The 24,217-nt window shown below is 46.4% G+C and overlaps 1 protein-coding gene across 2 annotated transcripts; it reads left to right on the forward strand.

Moving 5' to 3' along the window:
• Positions 1–1,490: 1,490 nt before the first annotated feature.
• On the forward strand, positions 1,491–23,120 carry LOC105464404 (adenylosuccinate lyase). 2 transcript variants are annotated; one of them, XM_011712267.3, is made up of 13 exons: positions 1,491–1,702; positions 4,936–5,139; positions 7,906–7,950; positions 9,141–9,220; positions 14,972–15,143; positions 15,365–15,411; positions 16,509–16,599; positions 17,378–17,447; positions 17,595–17,742; positions 19,080–19,170; positions 20,620–20,709; positions 21,222–21,398; positions 22,794–23,120. In XM_011712267.3, the coding sequence occupies exons 1-13, from the start codon at positions 1,550–1,552 to the stop codon at positions 22,878–22,880; spliced, it is 1,455 nt and encodes a 484-aa protein (XP_011710569.1). In that variant the 5' UTR covers positions 1,491–1,549; the 3' UTR covers positions 22,881–23,120. The 2 variants fall into 2 exon arrangements, with proteins under 2 accessions (XP_011710569.1, XP_070936735.1); XM_071080634.1 differs by lacking the exon at positions 7,906–7,950 and adding an exon at positions 8,191–8,274 and having other exon boundaries at positions 1,500–1,702.
• Positions 23,121–24,217: the final 1,097 nt, after the last annotated feature.

Here is a 24,217-nt window from a genome sequence, read left to right on the forward strand (position 1 = left end):
ATTTCTATCTATTTAATTTTTTTTATTTTTTGGAGACAGAGTCTCGCTCTGTCGCCCAGGCTGGAGTGCAGTGGCGCGATCTTGGCTCACTGCAACCTCCGCCTCCCGGGTTCAAGAAATTCTCCTGTCCCAGCCTCCGAAGTAGCTGGGACTACAGGCACACGCCGCCACGCCCGACTAATTTTTTGTATTTTAGTAGAGACGGGGTTTCACTGTGTTGCCCAGGCTGGTCTCAAACTCCTGAGTTCAGGCAATCTGCCTGCCTCGGCCTCCCAAAGTGCTAGGATTACAGGCGTAGGCCACCGCATCCAGCTTACTGGGGGCGCAGTAAATGCCGATTTCCCTTGGGTATCTTCATTTCTCCTTAGAGCCGAGCTCTGTGCGAGGCGGGCAGGGGTGGGTGGGGCGACGGCAATAAGAGTAACAGCAAGCGCACACACGGCCTTCCAAGAGTGCCAGACACCGCTCTAACACTGAATCCGCACAACCCGAAAAGGCAGGCTTTTTTTTTTTTTTTTTTTTTTTTTTTTTTTTTGAGACGGAGTCTCGCTCTGTCGCCCAGGCTGGAGTGCAGTGGCCGGATCTCAGCTCACTGCAAGCTCCGCCTCCCGGGTTTACGCCATTCTCCTGCCTCAGCCTCCCGAGTAGCTGGGACTACAGGCGCCCGCCACCTCGCCCGGCTAGTTTTTTGTATTTTTAGTAGAGATGGGGTTTCACCGTATTAGCCAGGATGGTCTCGATCTCCTGACCTCGTGATCCGCCCGTCTCGGCCTCCCAAAGTGCTGGGATTACAGGCTTGAGCCACCGCGCCCGGCCTTTTTTTTTTTTTTTTTTTTTTTTTTTTTTTTTTTTTTGAGACGGAGTCTCACGCTGTTGCCCAGGCTGGAGTGCAGTGGCGCGATCTCGGCTCACTGCAAGCTCCGCCTCCCGGGTTCCCGCCATTCTCCTGCCTCAGCCTCCTGAGTAGCTGGGACTACAGGCGCCCGCCACCGCGCCCGGCTAATTTTTTGTATTTTTAGTAGAGACGGGGTTTCACTGTGGTCTCGATCTCCTGACCTTGTGATCCGCCCGCCTCGGCCTCCCAAAGTGCTGGGATTACAGGCTTGAGCCACCACGCCCGGCCCTTTTTTTTTTTTTTTTTTAAGAGATGGGAGGGTCTCCCAGTGATGCCCAGGCTGGTCTCGATTTGCTGGCCTCAAGCGGTCCTCCCGTCTGGGGCCCCCACAGTGCTGGATTACAAGCTTGAGCCACCGCGCCCGGCCGGGGCAAGTCTTAATGTAGCTCTTTACAGACAGGAAAACTAAAGTGCAGCGCGGCTAAGTAACGTAGGAAGCACCAATCATGTTTCTGGCCAAAGAAGCGAACCACGTCAACTTTCAGGCAGAAGCAGCCGAGATAATCGGCAGCCGGCAGCGCCCAGCGCGCCCGGAACCCAGAAAGCTGGACCGCGTGAAGGAAGTCCCGCCCCGCCCCGTCCTGCCCCGGCCTCCGGGTTTCCGCTTCCGCTCTTCCCGGGTCCAGTCTATCCTGGCGGGGTCGCGGGGTCGGCATGGCTGCTGTAGGCGATCATGGTTCGCCCGACAGCTACCGCTCACCTCTTGCCTCCCGCTATGCGAGCCCGGAGATGTGCTTCGTGTTTAGCGACAGGTATAAATTCCGGACATGGCGGCAGCTGTGGCTGTGGCTGGCGGAGGCTGAGCAGGTAACGGACCCTGGGCTGAGGGGCTGGGCCGGGAGGGACGGGACCGCCCCAGCACGTGCCGGGCTCTGTGCCGGGCTGGGCTTAGCCACCCCGGAGCTGCGGCCGGGCTATTTTCAGCTGGGTGTTCCCTGTCCTGAGGAGCTGCGGCCCCAGGAAAGCAAGGGCAGGTGGCCCGGGAGCCGCCACCTGTTGCCTCGCATGTTCTTAGTCCGAGAGGGTTCGAGACGCGGAGGCGGCTGGGAGAAATTCAGCCTGCAGTTTCAGAGAATTCACCTTGGTCATCCCCGCAGGAGTACGCTGCTAACGACAGACACCGAGCGCTTGTTTCGTACCGTTGTGCTCATTATTTCACGCATCTTTTCTCGTGTAATCCATGAAGATCTTGCAGGCTTGATTGTGTTTTTCCTACATTGCAGGGGAGAACACCAAGCCCAGACAGCTTGTTGTTTGCCCTAGCCCATGCAGCTATTAGGCGCGGAACTGGGATTTGAACCTGGGTGCAGTCCAGAGCCTGAGCTGAGCACGTAGCCCCTTGGTCTTCCACAGTTATGCAGTTAGTGACAAGTGACAAGACTGGAATGCGTGTTTTCTAGGCCACCATTTCCGCCTCACTGGGCTGCGCTTTGCGTCTGAGGAGAAGACTCTGGGTAGGGGTTTATTAAACGGGTTTTATAGTTTCTTTTCTAAGGGCTGTTTGAGAACTCCTTAGCCCAGCGGTTTCAGAAATAGCTCCAGAAGAGTTGAAGCAAACTGAAGGTGATCCAGAGAGCGATAATGTTTCTCCTCAAGTTACAGAGGAAAGTGCCACAACGAGCAAGTTGGCAATGCTCTCTCAAACGGCACACTAAGCACGGAAACAATCTGAGTTTGTGTCTAGGACCCGTACAATGGAACTCTCGAAACAGGAAACTTTCATTCTAGATTTCCTGCCCTCCCCTTATCACTGCCCTCCGAAATATTGGGCTATACACTACAATAATAGCAGACATTCATATAGTGCCTTCTGAGACCCAGGTACTGTCTTAACCCTTTACACATGATCGCTCATTAATCCTCCAAACAACCGTGAAGAGTAGGTATTAAATACTGTACCTGTTTTACAGATGAAAGAATGGAGCATCAAGTTAATAAACTCTTGGCGTAGATAGCGATAGTAGTAGACCTTCATCATGTGTTGTGATTTGTGATGTACTAGCGTGTACTCTTTCTACTTCATCTGATACTCCATTCTGTAGATGAGGGTAGTGGTACTCAAGACTTTGCCAGGGTCGCCAAAGCTAGTAAATGGCTTCAAGCTGGAGTTGGAATGTAGAGTCTGAGTATGTCTTCTTTCCTCTGTTTGCCTGAAACGCATACAATTTTAGCTTTGGATTATCTATTAGGTCACATTTACCATAAATTGCATAATAACTTAGTAGCTAAGAAAAAACTTAGAGAATAAGAGATTAGGAGGAATGCAGAAAATTCGTAGTAAGGAAAGTATGAATTTTGAAAAGATACATTGCTTCAGGGGAGGAAGCAGTATGGCCATGCTGCCCTCTGCTGCTTTGCTTTGGAAGGAGTCAAGAGGTGTCCTGTCTTCTGTGACTGTAAAGTTCCAGGCAGTGCTGCCACATGTGGCTGCCGAGTACTTGAAATGCAGCTAGTGTGACTGAGAAACTGACTTTTTGCTTTTATTTGTTTTTGTTTAGTTTCTGAGACTGTGTCTGGCTGTGTTGCCCAGGCTGGAGTGCAGTGGCACAATCTCGGCTCATTGCAACCTCTGCGTCCTGGGCTCAAGCTGTCCTCCCACCTCAGCCTCCCAAGCTGGAACTAGAGGTGCACGCCACCATGGCTGGCAAATTTTTGTGTTGTTTTTTTTTTTTTGTAGAGACGGGTCTCACTATGTTTTCCAGTGTGGTCTAGAACTTCTGGACTCAAGCGATTCACCCGCCTTGACCTCCCAAAGATGTGAGCCACCATACCTGGCCTGACTTTTTACTTATAAATATTTTCCAATACTTTTTAATTAATCAAATTAAATTAAATAGCCATATCTGGCTAGTAGCTCCTCTCTTGGATAAAAGAGGTCTAAGATGTAAGATCCTTCCCCGAGTCACTGTTTGCAAGTTTCAAGTGAGGTTTAAATCAGTTTCACCACTGTTTATATTCAACCCTTGGATCCAAGTTCCGAGCTGCCTGTGGGCTGCCAGCTGTTTTCTGCAGCCTAATTTTTCCAGTGATGGATGAATGTAAGACATTGACGTGTTTATTTTCTCATCAGTATCTCCTGAAATTGCTTTCAGTTGCACTCATTTGCTGTACATAATTTCCTGGCAAAACTACTTACAGAATTCTTTTTTTTTTTTTTTTTTTTTTTTTTGAGACAGAGTCTCGCTCTGTCGCCCAGGCTGGAGTGCTGTGGCCGGATCTCAGCTCACTGCAAGCTCCGCCTCCCGGGTTCCCGCCATTCTCCTGCCTCAGCCTCCCGAGTAGCTGGGACTACAGGCGCCCGCCACCTCGCCCGGCTAGTTTTTTGTATTTTTTAGTAGAGACGGGGTTTCACCGTGTTAGCCAGGATGGTCTCGATCTCCTGACCTCCTGATCCGCCCGTCTCGGCCTCCCAAAGTGCTGGGATTACAGGCTTGAGCCACCGCGCCCGGCCCAGAATTCTTAAATTTGGTTTCTCAAAGTAAATCCATCTAAGTGACATGGCCACCACCGTGCCAAGCACTAAGGATTAAGCAATGAATAAAACAAAGCTCCTCAAGAAGTATTCATTCTAGAGGGAAATGACAGGTTAATAAATATGTAAAAAATGTCATGTGGTTTTTAAGTGCTGTAAATAAAACCAGGCCAGGGATAGAGAGTGACACAGAGGGTGTTTTACACTGAAGTCAGGGAAGACCTCTCTGAGGAGATGACATTTGATTCCAGAGACCAGAATGTGTGAGGGAGTGAACCAAGCAGAGGTCTTGGGCAGAAGGAACAGTCAAGAGCAGGATTATGTTGTTGTTTTATTTCTTGGCGCTTTCTTAGAGTATACTTTACCATGGTTCATTGAGAAGGTCTCTCCCACCACCCCTCGACCCCACTACCCCCGGCCAGTGGTCTTTCAACTCGGTTGCCTTAAATTTTAATTTAAGGGTTGGGAGATAGGGTATTGCTGCTAACATGAATCAGTTTTTTTCCTTGGTGTCACTTCATTCAAATAACTGTGACACTGAGTCTATTTTATTTTGCCTATTCTGCAGACATTGGGTTTGCCTATCACAGATGAACAAATCCAGGAGATGAAATCAAACCTGGACAACATCGACTTCAAGATGGCAGCTGAGGAAGAGAAACGATTACGACATGATGTAATGGCTCACGTGCACACGTTTGGCCACTGCTGTCCAAAAGCTGCAGGCATTATTCACCTTGGTGCCACTTCTTGCTATGTTGGAGACAATACTGTAGGTGCCCGTGTTGTTTATACTTAAAACTCAGTCTCTAGAATGTATTTGTCAATTTTATTTGATGTTGTCCAGTTTAGGAAGTGAAACTATAAATTTGTGGTTTTTTTTTTTTTTTTTTTTGAGACAGTCTCCCTCTGTCGCCCAGGCTGGAGTGCAGTGGCGGGATCTCGGCTCACTGCAGGCTCCACCTCCCAGGTTCACGCCATCCTCCTGCCTCAGCCTCCCAAGTAGCTGGGACTACAGGCACCCACCACCACGCCCGGCTAATTTTTTTGTATTTTTTTAGTAGAGACGGCGGGTTTCACCCTGTTAGCCAGGATGATCTCGATCTCCTGACCTCATGATCCGCCCATCTCAGCCTCCCAAAGTGCTGGGATTATAGGCGTGAGCCACCACGCCAGCCAAATCTTTATTTTTAAAGGTATCTTGGTTGAAAATGCTGAGGAATTTTTTCAGCTTTTACTGTCCTTCCAATCTAAACTGTAAGCACCAAATGACCTCTATAAAATAAGACCTACAGATCCTGCTTATGCATTGGTTTGCTGGATGTAAGCCAAAGCCTTAGGATTTTAATGGCTGAGGTAATTTTTCAAAGGAATTTTTTTTTTTTTTTTTTTTTTTTTGAGACAGAGTCTTGCTCTGTCACCCAGGCAGGAGTGCAGTGGTGCGATCTTGCTCACTGCAACCTCTGCCTCCCAGGTTCAAGCAATTCTCGCGTCTCGACCTCCCCGGTAGCTGGGATTACAGGCACCCGCCACCGTGCCTGGCTAATTTTTGTCTTTTTAGTAGAGAGGGGTTTCACCGTGTTCGTCAGGCTGGTCTTGAACTCCTAGCCTCAGGTCATCTGCCCACCTTGGCCTTCCAAAGTGCTGGGATTACAGGCGTGAGCCACTGCGCCCGGCCTTCAAAGGACTTATAAAATCCTTCGAAGACCTTTGAAGGACTGTGAAGTCCTTCAAAGACCCTGTCTCAAAAAAAAATGCTTTGAGACAGGGTCTCGCTTCTGTCACCTAGGCTGGAGTGCAGTGACACGAACATGGCTCACTGCAGTCTTGACCTTCTGGGCTCAAGCGATTCTCCCACCTCAGGCTCCTGAGTAACTGGGACCACAGGCATGTGCCACTGCACTGGGCTAATTTAAAACAATTTTTTTTTTTTTTTGGAGACAGTTTTGCTCTTGTAGCCCAGGCTGGAGTGCGATGGTGCGATCTTGGCTCACTGCAACCTCCGTCTCCCAGGTTCAAGCTATTCTCCTGCCTCAGCTTCCCTAGTAGCTGGGATTACAGGCGCCTGCCACCACGCCCAGCTAATTTTTTTTATTTTTAGTAGAGACAGGGTTTCACTATGTTGGCCAGGCTTGTCTCGAACTCTTGACCTCAGGCGATCTACCTGCCTCAGCCCCCTCAAAGTGCTGGGATTAGAGGCATGAGCCACCACGCCTGGCAAATTTTTAAAATATTTATAGAGACAGTGTTTCACCATGCTGCCCAGAATGGCCTTGAACTCCTGTGTTCAAACAGTCGTCCTGCCTCAGCCTCCCAAAATCCTGGGATTACAGACGTGAGCCACCGCACCTGACCTAGCTTGTGCTCTTAATCAGAGTATACCCATGGGGGTTGAAGTTAGATTCCAGATAAATGTCCAATTTGGGAATAAGCCAGTAATTTTTAAGTTGCCCCAAATGCTTTCATTTAGTCTTAAACATAATTAAAGGCATCTTTGTGTAATTGGCGAGTCAGGTAACGGGAGAAGAACAGTCTTCTTACTTGGAAAATCCTTTAAACAGTACCCAGTGTGTGGATGGGCTCAATAATTACTGTTTCATATCGACATGTGTTGGAGCTACCTGAAAGATGTACATCTCGAGATAACCTTCCTCAAAAGCAGCTTTACGTTTCCTAAACCTTGATATTCTGGGTCATTCCTTTCCTTGTTAGCAACTGTAGGCAGGAAAAAACCGGGAAGGCTGAGCGCAGTGGCTCACACCTGTAATCCCAGCACTTTGGGAGGCCAAGGTGGGCGGATCACGAGGTCAGGTGATCGAGACCATCCTGGCTAACGGTGAAACCCTGTCTCTACTAAAAATACCAAAAATTAGCCGGGTGTGGTGGCGGGTGCCTGTAGTCCCAGCTACTTGGGAGGTTGAGGCAGGAGAATGGCGTGAACCTGGGAGGCGGAACTTGCAGTGAGCTGAGATTGCACCACTGAGCTCCAGCCTGAGCGACAGAGCAAGACTCCCAACTTAAAAATAAAAAAAAGAAAAAAAGAAATGGGGGAGGAAAGTAATGGAATGTACCATGTGGAAGCTTCTCAGAAACTCAAGCAGTCCTCTGGGAAAACATAAACCTTGTTGACTTAAACATTGTCCAGTCATTTTTTTTTTAATTGAAAAATTTTTTAATACTGGAGAGACAGTCTTGCTCTGTTGCACAGACTGATCTTAAACTCCTGGCCTCAAGTGGTCCACCTGCTTCAGCCTCCCAAAGTCCTGAGAGTACAGGCATGCGCCACCATGCTGGGCTTTATAAGTATAAAGGTTTTGTTCCTTATAGATCCCAGTAGTACTGTTAAGCTGACGTGCTTTTCAAACAGTAATCAGGAAAGAACAACTTGTATTAGTATTTTCTGGCATGCTTAGTGGGTTGGTAATGGTGATATAGGCTGGTAGCTGAGCAACCCAGCCTTTTTGGCCAAAAAGTGTTACATAATAATATTGTTTGAGCAAAGCTGCTTAATATAAGATCATTGCGTTTTCTTTCGTAGGACTTGATTATTCTTAGAAATGCACTTGACCTGCTTTTGCCAAAGGTAAGGAGTTGGGAGATGTTTCCTACCAACCATAGATTCCCTATGGTAGGAGATAGGCACCAGTTACAACTAAATCACAATGTAAATTTTTACATAGAGCATCATTTTTTCAGGTGAACGACATCCCTGTGTTTAATCTGTAGAACTAATTGTTTCTTCTCCTTGTCCTTTCTTCTCTTCCTCCTCCTCCTCCTTTCTTCTTCTCTTCCTCCCTCTCCTTTCTTCTTCTTCTTGAGACAGAGTCTCATTCTGTCAAGTGGCGTGATCACGGCTCATTGCAGCCTCCGCCTCCCAGGCTCAGACAATTCTTTCTCCGTCTCCCAAGTAGGTGGGAGTACAGGTGCATGCCACCTCACCTGGTTAATTTTTTGTAGAAATGGGTTTTTGCCATGTTGCCCAGGCTGGTCTCAAACCCTGAGCTCAAGGGATCCCCCCGTCTTGGCCTTCCAAAGTGTTGGGATTATAGGTGTGAGCCACTGCACCCAGCTGACTGTAAGTGAATGGTTTTTAAAGCATAGCCTTTTTTTTTTTTTTTTTTTTGAGACGGAGTGTCACTCAGTCACCCAGGCTGGAGTGCAGTGGTGCAATCTCAGCTCACTGCAAGCTCCGCCTCCTGGGTTCACGCCATTCTCCTGCCTCAGCCTCCCGAGTAGCTGGGACTACAGGCGCCCACCACTACACCTGGCTAATTTTTTTGTATTTTTAGTAGAGACGGGGTTTCACCATGTTAGCCAGGATGGTCTCAATCTCCTGACCTCGTGATCCGCCTGTCTTGGCCTCCCAAAGTGCTGCGATTACAGGCATGAGCCACCGCACCCGGCCAGTTCTTCATTTTTGCTGCTGTCATCCTTTCTTGCTTGTGGGGGCCCAAGCATAGCCTTTTAAATGAAGAGAGTGCAACCAAAGGCATGTTGCTGGGATATGTGGGTCAGGATTATGATTTTGTTCTGTTTTTCTGCCATGGTCTTAAAATAGTTCATGACATTTTAGGTAGTCAACTCAGTTTTCAAATTTTGGTTGCTATGAACTCTTCCAGGCAGTTTAGGATACAAAGATGGAAAGATATGGCTGCTGCCTTTCATGAGTTACAGGTCTAATTTTATACAAAATTATCTAAAAGTTTTGTTCCTAATTATGTAATGAACACAACCTGAATTCAACCTCTTTCTATCACATGATCTTTCTTGTAGCTTGCCAGAGTGATCTCTCGGCTTGCCGACTTTGCTAAGGAACGAGCCAGTCTACCCACGTTAGGTTTCACACATTTCCAGTAAGTGATAAGATTACTTCTTGTTTATGTGCATATGGCTTTCAGCTACTTCTTGAGTTCTGTCTTTTCTACAGTAACCTTGAGGTGAAGAATCTGAAAACATGATTTAAGTATAAGTAATTTGGGATGTTTATGGGTAATGAGCCTGATATCTACCTTAAAACATACTGGTGAGAGAGTAAATATAACAGTTCCTTTGGGAAACATTGGGAAAAACATATCAAGAGCCTTGAAAAATATTATTTATGATAGTAAGCATTAGAAACAATCTAAATGGGCCAGGTGTGGTGGCTCACGCCTGTAAACCCACCACTTTGGGAGATCAAGGTGGGCGGATCCCTTGAGGTTAGGAGTTCAACACCAGCCTGGCCAACATGGTGAAACCCCGTCTCTACTAAAAATATAAACATTAGCCAGGTTTGGTGGCATGTGCCTGTAATCCCAGATACTCAGGAGGCCGAGGCAGGAGAATCACTTGAACCTGGGAGGCAGAGGTTGCAGTGAGCTGAGATCGCACCACTGCATTTCAGTTTGGGCGACAGAGCAAGACTCCGTCTCAAAAAAAAAAAAAAAAAAAAACATCGAAATGTTCAACAATAAGAGAATAAGTAAGGCATAGTATTCGTACATCCATAGGTTGGAGTAATATGCAACCATTTAAATGATGCTTACAAGATCTAACGTGCAAAGGCACTTAGGTTTATGTTATGGTAACAAAGGCAGCTTATAAATTGCACAAAAATTGGTTGAAAGTACTCCATGATGTAAATGTTGATTACTCTGGTTTATGAGATAATAGGAAAATTAAATTTCTTTCTACGTTTTTAGTTTTGTTTTGTTTTGTTTTTGGAGACGGAGTCTCGCTCTGTCGCCCAGGCTGGAGTGCAGTGGTGTGATTTTGGCTCACGCTCACTGCAACCTCTACCTCCTGGGTTCAAATGATTCTCCCGCCTCAGCCTTCCTAGTAGGTGGTACTACAGGCGCCAGCCACCACGCCCAGCTAATTTTTGTATTGTTTGGAGAGATAGGGTTTCACCATGTTAGCCAGGCTGGTCTCAAACTCCTGACCTCAAGTGATCTGCCCACCCCTGCTTCCCAAAGTGATGAGATTACAGGCGTGAGCCACTGCCCCCAGCCATACTTTTTGCATTTTTACTTGTAAAATATGCAAGTATTTTTATGATTACTGAATAAAGCCCTTTTAAATGCCGATGGTGTAATTTTGGAGTGCTAGTGACAGGTTTTGAGTGATGTTTGAGTAGTGGTATATTAGCATCTGCCTTCTGTTTTGATGGTGTATTGCTGTGGCAACAAGGATATGATAATTTATGAAAGCCTTTTGAGCTTCGTATTTCTTAAAGGCAGGGCCTATACTTATTGGTAGCAGTAGCCTGAAGCGCTTGTTCATACGAAGTGCTCCATGCCAGTGGCTTCCCTCCACATCCTCCTTCCTCTGTGTTACAGCTCCTAGGCCGGGCGCAGTGGCTCAAGCCTGTAATCCCAGCACTTTGGGAGGCCGTGATGGGCGGATCATGAGGTCAGGAGATCGAGACCATCCTGGCGAACACAGTGAAACCCTGTCTCTACTAAAAAAATACAAAAAACTAGCCGGGCGAGGTGGCGGGCGCCTGTAGTCCCAGCTACTTGGGAGGCTGAGGCAGGAGAATGGTGTAAACCCGGGAGGCGGAGCTTGCAGTGAGCTGAGATCCAGCCACAGCACTCCAGCCTGGGCGACAGAGCAAGACTCCGTCTCAACAAAAAAAAAATAAATACAGCTCCTCTCTTCCTCTCCTGCCTCAGTGCTCAGCAAATACAGAAGCATTCTAATGTTCCTCTGGAGATAGCATAATGGAAGAGATTGGCTGCCAGAGTTCGTAGCCATTAGGAACTCAGAAAACAGTGTTGATGTGTAGGCATCCTCTTAGTGTATCAGTTCATGCAATTAAAAAAAACTATTGAGATATAATTTACATAACAGAATTCACCCTTTTATTTTTTATTTATTTATTTTTTTTTTGAGACGGAGTCTCGCTCTGTCGCCCAGGCTGGGGTGCAGTGGCCAGATCTCAGCTCACTACAAGCTCCGCCTCCCGGGTTCCCGCCATTCTCCTGCCTCAGCCTCCTGAGTAGCTGGGACTACAGGCGCCCGCCACCTCGCCCGGCTAGTTTTTTGTACTTTTTAGTAGAGACGGAGTTTCACCCTTTTAAAGTGTACAATTCAGTGGTTTTTACTATACTTAGAGAATTATGCAATCATTACCACTATATAATTTCAGAGTATTTTCATCATCCCAAAAAGAAACCTCATGCCCATTGATAGTCACTCCTATGCCTCCCTTCCCCACCCGCTGGCAGCCGCTGATCTATTTTTTGTATCTACGCATTTGCCTATTCTACACATTTCATAGAAATGGAATCGTGTACAATATGTGGCCTTTTATCTCTGGCTTCTTTTGCTGTTTTCAATATCCATGTTGTATCAGAGCTTCAGTTCTTTTTATGACTGAAAAACATTCCATTGTGTGGTTGTACCATGTTTCATTTACCCAATTGTCAACAACTGATGGACATTTGGGGGATTTCTGCTTTTTGGCTACTGTGAATGATGCTGCTGTGAACAAGTCCATGCTAATTTACTTCTTTCTTTGCTTATACCAGTAATCTGTTAGCAGTTAACAAGGAAAACGATAAGATTAATTTTGGAGATACACTGTAGCTTGTGATGTGCCTTCTGTGGACATTCCTAGTGTTATGCCTTGATGTTCCTAGCTGTCAGTGTTATTAGCCTAAGAGGAAAGAAATTCCATTTGGAATAGGTTAGGTTATCTATTAGAAATTAGGCTGGGTCTGGGCACGGTGGCTCATGCCTGTAATCCCAGCACTTTGGGAGGCCAAGGCAGGTGGATCACCTGAGGTCAGGAGTTCAAGACCAGCCTGGCTGACATGGTGAAACCTTGTCTCTACTAAAAATACAAAAAAAAGTAGCCAGATGCGGTGGCGCACGCCTATAGAGGCCCAGCTACTCGGGGGGCTGAGGCAGGAGGACTGTTTGAACCTGGGAGGCGGAAGTTGCCATGAGCCGAGATTGCGCCATTGCACTCCAGCCTGGGTGACAGTGAAAAAGAAAGAAATTAGGCTGGGCGGCCAGGTGCAGTGGATCACGCCTGTAATCCCAACACTTTGGGAGGCTGAGGCAGGTGGATCATGAGAAAGTGGAATCAAGACCAGCCTGGCCAACATGGTGAAACCCCGTCTCTACTAAAAATACACAAATAGCTGGGTGTGGTGGCGGACACCTGTAGTCCCAGCTACTCAGGAGGCTGAGGCAGGAGAATCGCTTGAACCCGGGAGGCAGAGGTTGCAGTGAGCCAAGATTGCACCACTGCATTCCAGCCTGGGCGACAGAGCGAGATTTCATCTCAAAAAAAAAAAAAAAGAAAGAAATTAGACTGGGCATAGTGACTTAGGCCTGTAATCTCGGCACTTTGGGGGGCCAAGACGGGGATAGTTTGAGGCATGGAGTTCGAGACCAGCTTAGGCAACATAGGGAGACCATGGCTCTTAAAAAAAAAACAAAAAACAAAAAGTTAGCCAGGTGTGGTAGCTTGTGCCTGTAGTTCCAGCTACTCAGGAGGCTGGGGCGGGAAGATGGCTTGAGCCCAGGAGATTGAGGCTACAATGAGCTGTGATTATACCACTGCATGCCAGCCTGGGGTGACAGAGTGAGACCCTGTCTCAAAAAAGAAATAAATTGGACATTAGGACAATTTATTCATAATTATGTATTTTGTTTTTTTGTTTTGTTTTGAGACAGAATCTCACTCTGTCACCTAGGTTGGAGTACAGTTGCGCGATCTTGGCTCACTGCAACCTCCACTTCCTGGATTCAAGCGATTCTGCCACCTCAGCCTCCCAAGTAGCTGGGATTACAGGTGTGCGCCACCACACTTGGCCAATTTTTGTATTTTTTGTGGAGACAGGGTTTTGCCATGTTAGCCAGGCTGGTCTCAAACTCCTGGCCTCAAGTGATCCACCCACCTCAACCTCCTAAAGTGCTGGGATTACAGGCGTGAGACACAGCAGCTGGCCTCGTAATTATGTTTTGTGTTCGGAAACCGACCTTCAGTGGCTTGATTTAGGCTTTTTTTTTTTTTTTTTTTTGACGCGGAGTTTCACTTTTGTTGTCCAGGCTGGAGTGCAATGGCACAATCTTGACTCACCGCAACCTCTGCCTCCTGGGTTCAAGTGATTCTCCTGCCTTAGCCTCCCGAGTAGCTAGGATTACAGGCATGCGCCACTATGCCTGGCTAATTTTGTATTTTTAGTAGAGACGGGGTTTCTCCATGTTGGTCAGGCTGGTCTCAAACTCCCGACCTCAGGTGATCTGCCTTCCTTGGCCTCCCAAAGTGCTGGGATTACAGGCCTGAGCCGCGGTGCCCTGCTTTGATTTAGGCTTAACAAGAAACAAAGCCACTAGCTGCTACGTTCACATCCTTTGCTTATGCATGTTGTGGGGTGGTTCTCCATCGCGTGACTACTCCTCACTGGGTCTTGACTCCTCACAAAGGCTTTCCTCTACTTCCAATCTAGAGCAGCCATCACCATTATCTTCATTGTTCTTTTATTCTTTTAGCACTTAAAATCTCAATAATTAATCTCGTTTCTTTTAATTTGTTTTTTTGAGACAGAGTCTGGCTGTGTCGCCCAGCCTGGAGTGCAGTGGCACAGTCTCGGCTCATTGCAGCCTCTGCCTCTCAGGTTCAAGTGATTCTCCTGCCTCAGCCTCCCAAGTAGCTGGAATTACAAACACCTGCTACCACACCCAGCTAATTTTTTGTATTTGTAGTAGAGACAGGGTTTTACCCTGTCTCTGTTGGCCAGGCTGGTCTCAAACTCCTGACCTCAAGTGATCCACCCGTCTCAGCCTCCCAAAGTGCTGGGATTATAGGCATGAGCCACTACGCCCAGCCTAATCTTGTTTTGTTTTCTTTTTTACTTGTTTACAATGTAAGCAAGTGCCATTGGACAAGGATCCTGTCTGTGTCATTCCTTATTGTATTTTCAATAGCAGGAGCATATCAGATACTTGGCAAATATTACACGACTTTCTGATGTATTTCTTACCAATGTCGGTGGATATAGCCATGAACAAAAGGGACATTGTTCCTGCCCTTATGATAAATTGCCTCTTGCCATGCATCACAGTGGCTCATGCCTGTAATCCCAACACTTTGGGAGGCTGAGGCGGGGGGATTGCTTGAGACATAGAGTTTGAGAGCAGCCTGGGCAACAAAGTGAGACCCCATCACTACAAAAAATTTAAAAATTAGCCAGGCGTGGTATTGCGTGCCTGTGGTCCCAGCTACATGGAAGGCTGAGGCAGAAGGATCACTTGAGCCCAGGAGTTCGTGGCTGCAGTCAGCTATGTTCATGCCACTGCACTCCAGCTTGGGCAACAGAGCAAGACCCAGTCTAGAAATAATAGTAATTTAAAAATTGCCTCTTGATGAAAAAAGAACTATGCTAATAGCCTTTTAGTTTCATACTCCTTGACTATTTATAAATGACATTGAATCTCCGTAACGATTATTTGGTTAAACGTTTTAGCTCTTGTTTTATCTTTACCAATTACTTCATCTCTTAAATTGTTCTCCCTCCAAGGGGTAATGGTGGTTATGAAAAGAAGCAATGAAACCTTGATGATGTAAGGTGTTGGTCTGAGACTTCCGTGTGTTCTCTTTGGGTTTTCAGGCCTGCACAGCTGACCACAGTGGGGAAACGTTGCTGTCTTTGGATTCAGGATCTTTGCATGGATCTCCAGAACTTGAAGCGTGTCCGGGATGACCTGCGTTTCCGGGGAGTAAAGGGCACCACTGGCACTCAGGCCAGTTTCCTGCAGCTCTTTGAGGGAGATGACCATAAGGTATTCAGAAAGTGACCTGCAGGACACTGAAACTCAGTGGTGGAGCCTGAGACAAGGCTGTCTTTGAGGATGATAGGAGAGATTGATTGTGGGACGGGTGGGGTCTTTGAACTGGAAGGAAGTTGTGGGGGTTGGGGGCAAGACCTGGGTAGGATGACAGGTTGGGGCATTCTCATACTAGACACCTGGATTATTATAAGGATGTGTCTTTTCTTTCCAAGGTAGAGCAGCTTGACAAGATGGTGACAGATAAGGCGGGATTTAAGAGGTAGGTAAGTGGGAATACGTTGACCTCCCTGTTAAGTTGATGAAAGTCCTGTGTTCAGTATACCTCTAGATTTGACCTTATAATTTTTGCCTTTTTCTTCCTTTGTTGTTCTACCCATTTTTTTTTTTTTTTTTTTCTGTCTCTGTCCTGGGTTTTATTTTCTTACTATCTGGATTCTTTTTTGTTTTTCCCCCAATCGTCTTGCTGACATATTTTCTGGATTTTATTTTATTTTATTATTATTTTTGAGACAGGGCCTTACTCTGTCACCCAGGCTGGAGTGCAGCAGTGTGATCTCGGCTCACTGCAGCCTCCACCTCCCAGCTTCAAGCCGTCCTTCCACCTAAGCCCCCTGAGTAGCTATGACTACAAGCATGCCTGGCTAATTTTTGTATTATTTTTGTAGAGACAGGGTTTCACCATGTTGCCCAGGCTGGTCTCGAACTCCTCAGATCAAGCGATCCACCTGCCTCAGCCTCTCAGAGTGCTAGGATTGTAGGCATGAGCCACCAGGCCCGACCTGCATTCTATTTTTGTATAATCTATAGGAAAAAAGAAAATGATTTACTTCTGGTTTCTTTAGATTATACCTTTTTTCATGTTGTTACCATTTTTGTTTCTTTACTTAGGGCCCCCAACAGGTTAGGCTAAATCTGACCATTTCCATTGGAGTCCACCAGGTTCCACCATGGATGCTTCGCCCAGGCATTTCTATTGAGCTGTGGCCGGACATGGGCATGTTGCACCATGTATCCTTCTTGAGTCATGCCAGTGTCCTGAGTATTAGTGAAAAGGGTGGAAGAATAGTTTATTTCAGGAGCAAGTTACCACTCAGGTCCACTGGCTCAGTAAAACTTAGCATACCAATAAGACCAAGCTTTTCTTTAGGATGTGTTTTTCCTTGTTTGACAGAGGCATGTTTTGAATTATTATTATTATTTTATAAGAGTCTCCCAATGATGCTTAGGCTGGCCTCAACCTCCTGAGTTAAAGCAGTCCTCCTCCCTTAGCCTCTTAAGTAGCTGGGACTACAGTCATGCACCACTGCAATGGCTTTAAAATATTTTAACATACGTCTCTCTTCTATTTATTTCTAGAGCTTTCATCATCACAGGGCAGACATATACACGAAAAGTGGATATTGAAGTACTGTCTGTGCTGGCTAGCTTGGGGGCGTCAGTACACAAGGTGAGTTGTGGCAGCTTGTGGGGCGGGGACAGGAGCTCTGGGCACCACAGACAGACTGTTTCAGCCTCAGACTTTTACTTAACCATCTCTCAAGCAATATTATACATTAGTTTAATAATTTGTGGTCTGTAGATGAAACCCTTAAGGGGGAGACTAGTTTTGGCATTTTCTTTAAAGTTATCCCAAGCACTGCAAAACATCCATCTTTTTCAGTGGTGTATTAAATTAATCTTTTTTTTTTTTTTGAGATGGCGTTTCACTCTTGTTGCCCAGGCTGGAGTGCAGTGGTACGATCTCAGCTCACTGCAGCCTCTGCCCCCTAGGTTCAGGCGAGCTTCCCAAGTAGCTGGGATTACAGGCATGCACCACCATGCCTGTCTTATTTTAGTAGAGGCGGGGTTTCACCATGTTGGCCAGGCTGGTCTTGAACTCCTGACCTCAGGTGATCCACCTGCCTCGGCCTCCCAAAGTGCTGGGATTACAGGTGTGAGGCACCGTGCCCATCCTAAATTAATCTTGTGATTGTCTTTCCATGATGCCTTAAGCAGTGTTTCACAAAAGCGTTTTCATGCTCCTTGAATTTGTCATCCCAGCCCTTCAGGAACAGAGAGGAGTCTGAGTAAGATACTCTCCAGGAGCTCTTGGGGAGGACACGCTGGTCTTCAGCTCAGCCGCAGCACACCTAAGAGCTCATCTCCTTCATCAGCCTAGTCACGGCTCCCAGACTCTCCTGCACACTGACAGTGTGGGATGATGCTTATTCCCCTGCCTCCCCCAGATTTGCACCGACATACGCCTCCTGGCAAACCTCAAGGAGATGGAGGAACCCTTTGAAAAAGAGCAGATTGGTGAGTGCTGTGTAGAGACCTGTGAGCACACAGAGCGGCTGGAGGGCTGTGGATGGGGGCTGAGAGCTCGTTCAGCAGCATGCTTGCCTACTCACTATCCTCCGAAGTCTCTCTGCCTTTGCATCTTGTCCTTTTTCACATGGGCAGGCTCGAGTGCGATGCCATACAAGCGGAATCCCATGCGTTCAGAACGTTGCTGCAGTCTTGCCCGCCACCTGATGACCCTTGTCATGGACCCGCTACAGACAGCATCTGTCCAGTGGTTTGAACGGACACTGGATGATAGTGCCAACCGGTCAGTGGTGCAGGGACGTCACATACACCAAGTTGAGAGGAGGTCTGAAGGAGGGACCTAGAAGTAAAAGGACATATTTGAGCATCTCTACAGTCTCCTTACCCCCAAGGAGCCCAGAGTCTAGCAGGGAGGCAAAAACATAGAAAAGACAGTGTGATAAGTGTTACAATTGGAGTGTGTACTGGGTACTGTGGAGCAGAGAGGAAGGCATTAGTGCTTGAGGAGTCAGAACGCTTCACAGTAGAGGTGGTGCCTTAAGACTTAAGAAATACATGCATCTTTTAAAGACAAGATCGGGAGCATTATAAAGGCACAAAGCAGGAGAAAACACACTTGAGGGAGTTACTACTACTTGAGTAGCCCTGGGGAATGAAATCAACATGTGCCAGGAGGTGGGGCAGGACATGGTCACAGATAGTAGCCAGTTTACGAAAGGTCTTCTGGGTCTTTTCTGAAGGCAGATAGATGTCAGTTGTGGTGTTTAGGCACAATGACATCTTGATAAGCTATGAGATGAGTCTGAAATAATCTGTACTGCTGATGAGGTACCAATGTGCACATCATTTTCTGTTTTGTGTTAATACTCATTTAAAGCAGACTGGCATTACTCTCGCCTGCTTGCATTGTGCTGGAATTTCTTGAGTGGATACGGATGTATAGTTAGACCTAGCTTTCTGGGATCTGTGCATAATCTAGGATTTATCTCTGGAGATAAGTCATGTGAACTCACTCAGAAGTCAGCCACTGAATACTTTTTAGCAAGGTGTGACCCTGGGGGTCTGCTGATTTGCCTGCTAAAAGACCCTGGCAGCAGTTTGGAGAGTTGGCTCTAAGGAGACAGGGATCACGTCAGAACAAGTTAGGGGCTACTTTAAAAGTCCGAGGCCACGTTGGTGCAGGTGCCATGTCAATGGAGAGGAAGGATATAGATCCAGAGTTGAAGGCAGACTGGCCAGCCCTGGTGGTTGACCGGAGTGAGTATAAAGAATTTGGTGACTGGGGCGCTACTGTCATTTGCTGAGGCAGGACCTGCGAGGGACGAATGGCAGGTTTGTAATGGTGAGTAAGAAGAATGACAGTGGCTGAGTTCAGTTTGGGGATTGAGGTACCTATGGATCAACCAGGTAGACGTCTCAGTAGGTATAAGGTCTGGCACTTAGGCAAGTGGTCTGGCCTAGAGGCGACAGACTTGAGGGTCATGAGGTCATTGGGGTAATCATGAGATTGAAGGAAATTATCCAGAGAGTACAGTCAGTAGGGCAACTTGTTGGGACACACTCTGCATTTCACTGAAATTATTTGTTTAAAGAGATACTGAATGGCTATTTGTTTTCTAGACGGATCTGTTTGGCCGAGGCATTTCTTACTGCAGATACTATACTGAATACGCTGCAGAACATTTCTGAAGGATTGGTAGTGTACCCCAAAGTAAGAAGCTTCAATTAAAAAGTAAAGTATTAGGGAGGGGTTAGAATGTGGGAGGGAGGGTGCTCTGGGGTGTGTTGAGGGAGCTGCATTCTGATCCGATAGGCGTTCTTCCCACCCGAGCTCATCCTTCAGTTCATAAGCTCTAGGGAACTAGCTCTGTGGAATTCATAGACACATTTATAGAAACAGAAAAAGAAGTATTTTAAATTGCCTTTAAACTATCTCGCAGCATGAATCATCAGCTCTGGTGTGACTAGGCAGAGTAGATGGCTCCATTTGCCTGTTTTTAAGTACTTGAGGCAGATGGGTTTATTTCTCTCCTATACTTAGCTCTTGAGGCTGAGCACTGATATGTAGCATATAGGGGTTTTAAGAATTATTTAGGCCGGGCCTGGTGGCTCAAGCCTGTAATCCCAGCACTTTGGGAGGCCGAGATGGGCGGATCACGAGGTCAGGAGATCGAGACCATCCTGGCTAACACAGTGAAACCCCGTCTCTACTAAAAAAAATACAAACAACTAGCCGGGCGACGTGGCGGGTGCCTGTAGTCCCAGCTACTCGGGAGGCTGAGACAGGAGAATGGCTTAAGCCGGGGAGGTGGAGCTTGCAGTGAGCTGAGATCTGGCCATTGCACTCCAGCCTGGGTGACAGAGCCAGACTCCGTCTCAAAAAAAAAAAAAGAATTATTTAAGGCCGGGTGCGGTGCTCACGCCTGTAATTCCAGCACTTTGGGAGGCCGAGGCAGGCGGATCACCTGAGGTCAGGAGTTCAAGACTAGCCTGGCCAACATGGTGAAACCCTGTCTCTACTAAAAATACAAAAATTAGCTGGGCGTGGTGGTGTGTGCCTGTAATCCCAGCTACTCAGGAGGCTGAGGCAGGAGAATTGCTTGAACCCAGGAGGTAGAAGTTGCAGTGAGCCAAGATCATGCCACTTTCTATGTGGCAACTTTTTAAGTTAATATTCCCTTTTTAAAAATCAAAAGTCTGGCTGGGCACGGTGGCTCACACCTGTAATCCCAGCACTTTGGGAGGCTGAGGTGGGTGGATCACCAGGTCAGGAGATCGAGACCATCCTGGCTAACACGGTGAAACCCCGTCTCTACTAAAAATAGAAAAATTAGCCGGGCGTGGTGGCGGGCGGGGAGGCTGAGGCAGGAGAATGGTGTGAACCCGGGAGGCGGAGCTTGCAGTGAGTGGAGATTGTGCCACTGCACTCCAGCCTGGGCGACAGAGCGAGACTGTCTCAAAAAAAAAAAAAAAAAAAAAATCAAAAGTCTGAGTTAGTAAGGAAACTGAAAAAACATCATGTAGAATAAAACAACCCATTTCTGTCTCCATAATGTGGTAGTTAGTGTCTGTGCTGTGCATTTTGTTTGACATCCTGCTGTGTTTATCACTTTAGCCTTGAGGCAGCTTTCTTGGTCATTCACTTTATCTTTTCCTATAGGTAATTGAACGGCGCATTCGGCAAGAGCTGCCTTTCATGGCCACAGAGAACATCATCATGGCCATGGTCAAAGCTGGAGGTAGCCGCCAGGTTTGTAACCTCTCATGTTCCTGGTTAAGTTGAGAGTGCATGTTTGGTCCTGCTCTCTTCTCCATGAGGGAGAGCAGATGAAGGTGTTCGTGTCATTACCTTCACAGTAATGGTACAGAGCAGTGGCCAGAATCTGCCATCTATGGAGGGTGATTGTGGTGAACTGAGTTTTTTAAAGTGAATTACTTAATCACTTGTAGGAAAAGTCCACTCCTAGTGAAGGAATGAGGTCTGACATTCCGTAGGAAGTGAGCAGGAAACAAGAGCAAATTATTCATGGGGCTTTATGGAAGAGGGCCAGAGCAGGGTGGCATCCATTTCAGGCTTGTCCTAAGATGTGGGCAGAGAGTAGCGAAGACCCTGGTAGAGACAGACACAGGAACCGCCTCAGCCTGGAGGTGTTTTTGTGTAGAGCTGTGTAGACTACATGGATGTGAAGTATCTCATGACTTTTTTAAAGTGTTCAAATGCCCTGTTAGTGGAGAACTGACAATACTTCACTGTCTTCCCAGGATTGCCATGAGAAAATCAGAGTGCTTTCTCAGCAGGCAGCTTCTGTGGTCAAGCAGGAAGGGGGTGACAATGACCTCATAGAGCGTATCCAGGCTGATGCCTACTTCAGTCCCATTCACTCCCAGTTGGATCGTTTACTGGATCCTTCTTCTTTCACTGGTCGTGCCTCCCAGCAGGTAAGCATACATTAGAACGCTTCCGAGGAGCGGTCCCCAGAAGCCTCTTTTCTGCTGGGCTGCAGAATCTGGGGTACTCTCTTTGATGTTTTTGCTTTATAGGAGGTATGTTGGGAATGGGCCTAGTTAGAAGGAAATCAGAGCAGGTTGCTGGCTAAAACTTAGAGATTTGGGTTTGGTTTCTGTTTTGTTTTGTTTTTGGAGACAGTCTCTCTCTCACCCAGGCTGGAGTGCAGTGGTGCTGGGATTACAGGCGTGAGCCCCCACAACTGACCAAGATATGGCTGTTTTGAGCTAGCTGCCTTAAGTGTTTCTTTATGTAGATTTTTTGGAGTTTTGATCTTGAGAATGTGGTATAATGGACAAAGAATTAGGTTTTATTGTCAGGTGGATTTGTGTTAAATCCTAACCTCCGGCATTTACTGGCTGACAGGATAAAAGTAAATATCTCAGTGTTTTAACAATTGAAATGCATGAGTATATACTAGGTGCTCAGTATGTGTTCAGATACTGTATTTAATTCTGGGGATTTAAAAATGAATAGATAGGCCGGGCACAGTGGCTCACACCAGTAATCCCAGTACTTTGGGAGGCCTAGGCAGGAGAATTGCTTGAGTTCAGGAGTTCAAGAACATCCTGGGCAACATGGTGAAAACTCGTCTCTACAAAAAAAATACAAAAGTTAGCCAGGTGTGGTGGCATGCACCTGTAGTCTCAGCTACTCAGGGGGCTGAGGCGGGAAGATAGCTTGAGCCTAGGAGGTGAAGGCTGCAGTGAGCCATGTTCATGCCCCTGCCCTCTGGCTTGGGTGACAAAGTGAGATCCTGTCTCAAAAAATAAAGATGAATGGATAATTCTCATCTTCAGAGAGCTCAAAACTTAGTGGTGAATACTTTTTAAATAGGTCATTAGAATACCAAGCAGTAGGTGCGAGGACTGAGGGCTAAAATACTAGAACTGGAGGTAGGAGACCAATAAGGAGGCTGCTGCAACGGACCAAGCAGTAGATGATGAGAGCTTTGAGTGAAGGCAGTGGTGAGAGATGCAGACCAGGGAGGGAGAGGAGGTTAAGCTCTTGGTGATTACTTGAAGAGGGCTGGAAAGCAGGAGGAAAGCTGTGGTGATTTTTAGGTTGGATGGAAATGGCAAAACCACCTGAGAGAACACAGGCTGGGCCAGTTTGCGGGAAAGGTTGGTGGGCATGTGGGCATGGTGGTTGAATCACCTGTGTCTAGGCGGAAATTCCTTATAGGCAGTTAAGGAAAAAACAAGCTTAGTGGTGGAGTAAAAGCTTCATTAAATTAGGTTTTAGTGGTATCACCTGACATTGGAAAAGGTATTATCTGCTAATATCTTAATATTTTCTTTTGTCTTGTATTTGCTTTCCTCTGGCAGGTGCAGAGATTCTTAGAAGAGGAGGTGTATCCCCTGTTAAAACCGTATGAAAGTGTGATGAAGGTGAAAGCAGAATTATGTCTCTAGAGTTGGAAGAGAATTAAACGAAAAATCATTAATTGCTGAGGCATGAAAATTGTGTTACTGTAATGCTTTATTTTACCTCGAGAATTGTTACCTTAAATTAATACAGCACTTTCTTCTATCCATGGTCTTTCCCATTTCTCAGTCTCATATTTCTCAACAATGCAGAAACAAAGAGCATTGAAGTTTACTCTGTTGTTTACAACAACACAAACTTGCATAATAAATGTAGTTCGTACTTGATCTCTGTTCTTTCAAGGCATATTTTCCAGCTGCCTCAAGTTTAGTCCTTTTCACGTGTTCGTTTGCTTGTAAAGTAGCAAGAAATTTCTGGTCCTGTCCTCTAAAAGTGAATTAGATCTAGGTCTAGCAAAATAGCCTGGACTCAGTGATTGAGTCCATGATCAGATATACCTTTTATTTCGGTTATTTTTGGCTAGTATAAGTAATGAAGTTTGGAACTACAGTAAATACTTAAAAACAAAACAGAACAAAAAAAAAAAACCCTGATGTGACCATCAGGCTTATTCAGCCAAAGTTGTGCCCAACCTCATTTCATCTTTTGATAAGGCTTATATATCAGGGAAATGCTAATTGAGTATATTGATTTCATCAGGGCACCTGACAGTCTTTATTCCTTGTTGCATGGATTTTGTTGTTGAGGCTTGCTCTGTCACCCAGACTAGAGTGCAGTAGCACAATCTTGGCTCACTGCAACCTCCACCTCCTGGGTTCAAGCGATTCTCCGGCCTCAGCCTCCCAAGTAGCTGGGATTACAGGCACCCGCCGCCACACCTGGCTAACTTTTGTATTTTTAGTAGGGATGGGGTTTTGCCATGTTGGCCAGGCGGGTCTTGAACTCCTGACCTCAAGTGATCCACCCATCTCAGCCTCCCAAAGTTCTGGGATTATAGGCATGAGCCACCATGCCCGGCCTAATCTTGTTTTCTTTTTTACTTGTTTACAGTGTAAGCAAATGCCATTGGACAAGAACATTGAACATTGTTTGTGTCATTCCTTGTTGTATTTCCAATAGCAAGAGCACATCAGATACTTGGCAACTAGGCAGTCTTCCAGCTTCCGCCACCACGCCCAACTTCCTTGTTGCAGTATTATAGCTGATTGAAGCAACTGTAGCCAAATATTGAGTTAATTACCTACCTGCCAGGAGAGCCCTTGTTATTTAGCCCATTCTCATCCTACGTATTTTTCAGCATAGATGAAAATGAAAGCTTTTGTTTATCAGATTTGTAAATGACACAAAACTGGGAGAATTAACAAGTACATTTATTTGGTAAAATAAGTTTTCATCTATAACCTAAACAGGCTGAAATGATGTG

The sequence above is a fragment of the Macaca nemestrina genome, chromosome 15 (genome assembly GCF_043159975.1).
Source record: "Macaca nemestrina isolate mMacNem1 chromosome 15, mMacNem.hap1, whole genome shotgun sequence".
Lineage (NCBI taxonomy): Eukaryota > Metazoa > Chordata > Mammalia > Primates > Cercopithecidae > Macaca > Macaca nemestrina.